Source organism: Austrofundulus limnaeus, unplaced genomic scaffold, assembly GCF_001266775.1.
Source record: "Austrofundulus limnaeus strain Quisiro unplaced genomic scaffold, Austrofundulus_limnaeus-1.0 Scaffold204, whole genome shotgun sequence".
NCBI classification, from domain to species: Eukaryota; Metazoa; Chordata; class Actinopteri; order Cyprinodontiformes; family Rivulidae; genus Austrofundulus; species Austrofundulus limnaeus.
In genome coordinates, this window is record NW_013952606.1 from 790,168 (window position 1) to 795,462 (window position 5,295).

Sequence of the window (5,295 nt, forward strand, 5' to 3'; positions counted from 1 at the left end):
TTTTCTCATTTTAGTATTTTTTTTCTCCTTCAGATTAGTACATTTTAGCTACAATTTTGCTACTTTAAGCTTATAGCTATGATTCTACCAATTTAATTTATTTTCCCAACATTGGTTTTGCTTATTTTAGCATCAAGCTATAGCTAATTGTAGGTAATTATTTTCAGTGTTATTTTTTGTTTTTTTGTGGTTTTGCTTATGATTTAGTCAATTTTAGCTTTTAGCTTCAGTTTTTTCCTCATTGTAGTTTTTCCTCCTTCAGATTAGTAAAATTTAGCTACAATTTAGCAAATTTAAGGTTTTAGTTGTGATTTTGTTAATTTTTGCTTCAACTACAGTTTTGTTACTTTTATGTTTTACCTGTGATTTTGTAAGTTTTGACTCATTATCGTCAGTTTTTCACACATTCGGCACAGCTCTGCAAATGTGTTAGTTTTGCTAATTGAAGCTTTAGCTGTGGTTTTGCTAATGTTAGCTTTCAAGTAAGATTTTTGTAAATTTAATTTTCTAGCCACAGTTTTGCTCCCTCACCCGCCCCCCGCAATAGTGAAGGATTTTATTTCTTGTAGTTGTGCAAATTTTACCATCTAGCTACAGTTTGGCTAATCTTACATTTTTAGGTTTTAGCTTCATTTTCTATTGTTTTGCTTATTTTAGCTATAGTTTTAATCACTTCAGTTTTTGTTTTTCGTTAGTTTTGGTTTGTTGTGTTTTAGCTTCATTTTAGCCCATTCTGCTCATTTGATTGTTGCCACTTTAACAACGACTTGTTTTTATCAGTTTCAATAGATTTGGGCAGCTCTCAGCGCTCACACTGTGTTGTCCTAATTTTACTAAAACATGAGTTTGATTTAAACATACTCGATGAATTGATGTTGCTGTCTGTTTGGGTGGGTGAACGTAGCTCCTCCGACGTGTCCCGGAGACCTGGTTTACATAGAAGACGGTCCTGCCTTCACTCCCAGCTGCTCCAATCAAAACTCCAGAACCACCAACCAGGAGAGCACCAGCACCTGTGTCTGCCCACAAGGTAAAAACTGTCAGAAACTGTTGAAGGATGCTGCCTGTGTGCTTGTTAAACACTTGACACCTGGTTGCAGGTAAGGTTCTGAATGACAGCGCTGATGGATACCGGTGTGTGAGTCCGCCCATGTGTCCCTGCCTCTTCGGGGACCTGACCTACAAAAATGGTTCTACACGGAGCACCAAGTGTCAGACATGGTGAGAGGGCGGGAATTTTAAACATACATCCCCATTTTTATGAAACCTTTTGAAAAATTCACACAATGCTAAATCCCAGTTGTGCGTTTGGTTAATTCCCTTTGACTTATGTTAGCTCCAAGTGCTAAAAAAATGAGTCAAAACCCATCGCAGAAACAGCTTAGGTCAGCTCTTCTTAATGTGGTAAATTAAAAAAAATAAGTCAAATTTATTAAATATGTTTCTGTTATGAACAGTTAATATTTTATAAATAAACTCTTTCTCCAAATWAARTTTGTTAAMAAAGCTATTTCTGACCAAACTAGCRAGCTAATGGCTAGCTAATCATTTAGCTTACTTAGCTCGTCAGTTAGCCGAGTCATTAGCCTTGTTAGCCAAAAACAATTAGGAWTGCTGCCATTTTAAAATAACTACAGTGTCAATAGTCACATACAAGGTAAAGAAAATTGTATTTTACAAACGTTTATATTGTCAGTTTTTGGATTACTCAAGTATTTACATAGAATAGACTCAGAATTTTACGGGGCGTGTTTTGTTAGCACAAATAGCGGCTGAAGCTAATCTAAATAGAAGAAGCCTGGGGCACTTCCTGTTGAAATTAAACAATTTTAAACGAGCAGAAGAGTAAACTTTTATAAAAGTGTCCTTGCATGAACATGTATGAACATTTTTTCATGCTGTAATAAATGACAAGGGTCTTTAAATAGTTACTTAGCCATGTTTGTTGCTTTCAGCATTAACCTAACGGTTGAGAAAACTTAACCAACATTTCTGGTTTTAATCTCTACTTACGGAGTCGTGGCTGCAACAAGACCGGAGATGAACAAAAGGGATTAAATTTTTAACTTAAATTGTGTTTTCTGTTCTCAGTCTGTGTAATGATGGAACTTGGCAGTGCTCTGAAAACCAGTGCCCCCCCAGATGCATCATTGAAGGCCAGTTTGTAACAACGTACGATGGCAAACAGTATGCTGTTCCTGGTAAATGTGCATATATGGCCTCACAGGTAAGACTTTTGTCTCCTGGATTGATGTTGGGCAAAATCGTATCATGTGCATCTAATCATCAGAAAAACTGCCACCAATTCATGTTTGGCACTTTGTGAGTACTATGATCAGTGGCTTTTATGATGTGGCACAGTGCTATTGCTAACTTGGAGCTAATGTTTACTTGGAACTAATGGTAACTCGGAGCTAACCCTAATGTTTACATAGAGCTAATTTTAAGGCGGAGCTAACACTAATGCTAACATAGATGTAATTTTAATGTGGAGCTAACATTAATGCTAACATAGAGCTAATTCTAATGCGGAGCTAACACTAATGCTAACAGTTATTTGTAATGTGGAGGTAACACTAATGCTAACATAGCTAATTCTAATGCGGAGCTAACACTAATGCTAACAGTTATTTCCAATGTGGAGGTAACACTAATGCTAACATAGTTAATTCTAATGCGGAGCTAACACTAATGCTAACTTGGAGCTAATGSTAACTTGGAGCTAAMCCTAATGCTTACAAAGAGCTAATTCTAATGTGGAGCTAACACAATGTTAACTTAGAGCTAATGGTAACTTGGAGCTAATGGTAACTTGGAGCTAACACTAATGCCAACTTAGAGCTAACGGTAACTCAGAGCTAACACTAATGTGGAGCTAACACTAATGCCAACATAGAGCTAATTTTAATGTGGAGCTAACACTAATGCTAACATAGAGCTAATTTTAATGTGAAGCTAACACTAATGCTAACATAGAGCTAATTTTAATGTGGAGCTAACACTAATGCTAACATAGAGCTAATTTTAATGTGGAGCTAACACTAATGCTAACTTGGAGCTAACACAGACACAGGGGTAACACTTAGCATGGAGCTAACACTAACATGGCTCTAATGTAACACTAATCTGGAGCTATCACTAAAACAGGGCTAAAACTAATGCTAACGTGGAGCTAATACTAACCTGGAGCTTACTTTAATACAGAGCTAACGTTAAGGCATTGCTAACATTACAAACATGTTAAAAAACCTGAAATACCATCATAAACATAATTGTCATATATTCATTGTTATTGGCTAAATGTCACAATCATGATTTTTTTTTTTTTTGCCAGCATTACCCAACCTTATCCTGGGGTCTACATCTATTAGCATTAATTCTAACAGGATAATTTTCTCTGCAGGGGTTAAACTGGACAATAAAAATTGAGTTTTCTGATAAAGAACCGTCCCTGAAAACCATAACGTTCCAGATCTTTCAGGTACAAACARCCATACGTGATATTATCCATCTGTCAGGATTAATTTTAGGTGGATAAAGATGTAATTCACTGCATCTTGTTGCATTTTTAGGAAATTTATACTTTTACAAACAGTCTGGTTAAAATTGGAGACGAGGAGATCACAGAGCTTTATCAGTCTGGTAAGAAGATCTGATTTTTTTAGCCATGTTTTATTCATAACGATTTAATTTTCCCTTAATTACATGACTTATAAAACTTTAACCCCTGACAGATCACGCCCTGGTTTTCTGGCAGTCCTCGATGTACGTTGAAGTTCACACAACCTTTGGTTTGAAGATCCAAGTCCAGGTGTTTCCTGAACTGCAGCTGTACGTCACACCGCCGAGCGACCGCACCGACACCATCTCAGGTTGGAGGAGACACAAACTAAAGGCTCACAGAGGTTAAATATCTGTAAAAAAATTAAATTAAAAAACGAAACCTCTGCGGCGGCACCTCGTTTGTCCTCCAGGTCTGTGTGGGAACAGAAACGGCGACACGACGGACGACTTCACCACCAGCAGCGGGATCGTCGAGAACTCGGCCAAACTTTTCGCTTTGTCCTGGAGTTTGGGGACGTGTGAGGAGAATATTCCCAAAACCTGCGTCAACACTGACCGCGGTACCTTTAAACTCTGAGCGTTCCCTGATCTGGAACTGCTTTCACTCAGATCTTTTAAATAAATGTTTGTTTTTCAGAAATATTTGCGGATGAAAAGTGCGACGTGTTGAACAACGCGGCTGGGATATTTGCTGCCTGCCACGTCTTCATCCCAACAGATCAGTACCACACAGTAAGAAGCCTCAACGCTCAGCTACGCTATACGCTAATGACACGCTTGTGTAACCGTTGAACCATCTGCTGGTCCCAGGCCTGCATCCACCGGACCTGTAACTGTGGCGACAACCTGCTGCAGTGTTTGTGTTCTTCTTTGGAAAGCTACGCTAAAGCCTGCGCCGGGCTTGGGGTGGAACTGGGAGACTGGAGGAAGGCCACCAACTGCAGTGAGTTTARCTACAATACATATTTAATTATAAAGAATATTTTTTCAGTTTAAGTGCTTGCATCTCTTAGTCACGCTGTTCAAAGTGACAGTAAATAAAATTTTTTCTTTTAATGAGGTTTATCCCAACACAGAAGGAGCTTTTGGCTCCTTTTTATTTGGCTGATTTGTTTATTTTATTGCACAAATATAGGCTAACTGTTTAATGCTCATACAACTTGGGTTTGAAGAAGAAAAGTGCTTTTTTCAACATGTAGCTATAGCTGATTTTACAGGCTTCCTGCAGATCCTTAAAGTCTTAAAAGTCATTGAATTCATCAATCCAAAAATAAGGCCTTAATTAGCCTTAAAATGTCTTAAATCAATCTTTCAGAGGTCTTAAAATGTGAACACATTGTAAAAAGAATGACTGTAATTTGTCTCAAATACTAAAATAATTGGTAACATTTATTTTTTTTTAATATTCAAATGCATTTTTATCCTTTGACATGACTTCCTGTTACTTTACATGCAAATCTCTCCACAGCTGTCCATCTGAGCAACGTGAAATTTGTTTAGTAATATGTTATCAATGTTAGCTTTCCAAAAATGCATTCGTATTTCTTACAAAAAAATTAGTGTCACAGTCACTTTAAGGTTTCATCAACAGCAAATTGGGGTTAAGACCCCACTGTGGGTCCTAAAACTCCAAATTTTAGGTCGTTAGAGGATTTTCTAGATATTAAGTTAAGTTTAAAACTGACTGCTAAGAATGTTTTTGCTACATTTGATGAAAAAGCAGTTAGAGAT

General features: G+C 37.3%; 1 protein-coding gene across 1 annotated transcript in view; it reads left to right on the forward strand.

The window, feature by feature from the left end:
- The window catches only part of LOC106524859 (mucin-19), a 56,242-nt gene that overhangs the window by 16,319 nt on the left and 34,628 nt on the right, over positions 1-5,295 (forward strand). Inside the window, exons 9-17 of the mRNA XM_014018859.1 lie at positions 905-1,030; positions 1,101-1,221; positions 2,092-2,227; positions 3,404-3,481; positions 3,573-3,642; positions 3,735-3,872; positions 3,975-4,124; positions 4,202-4,296; positions 4,375-4,507. Coding sequence (XP_013874313.1) covers positions 905-1,030; positions 1,101-1,221; positions 2,092-2,227; positions 3,404-3,481; positions 3,573-3,642; positions 3,735-3,872; positions 3,975-4,124; positions 4,202-4,296; positions 4,375-4,507 — 1,047 coding nt within the window. The remainder of the gene's footprint in view (positions 1-904; positions 1,031-1,100; positions 1,222-2,091; positions 2,228-3,403; positions 3,482-3,572; positions 3,643-3,734; positions 3,873-3,974; positions 4,125-4,201; positions 4,297-4,374; positions 4,508-5,295) is intronic.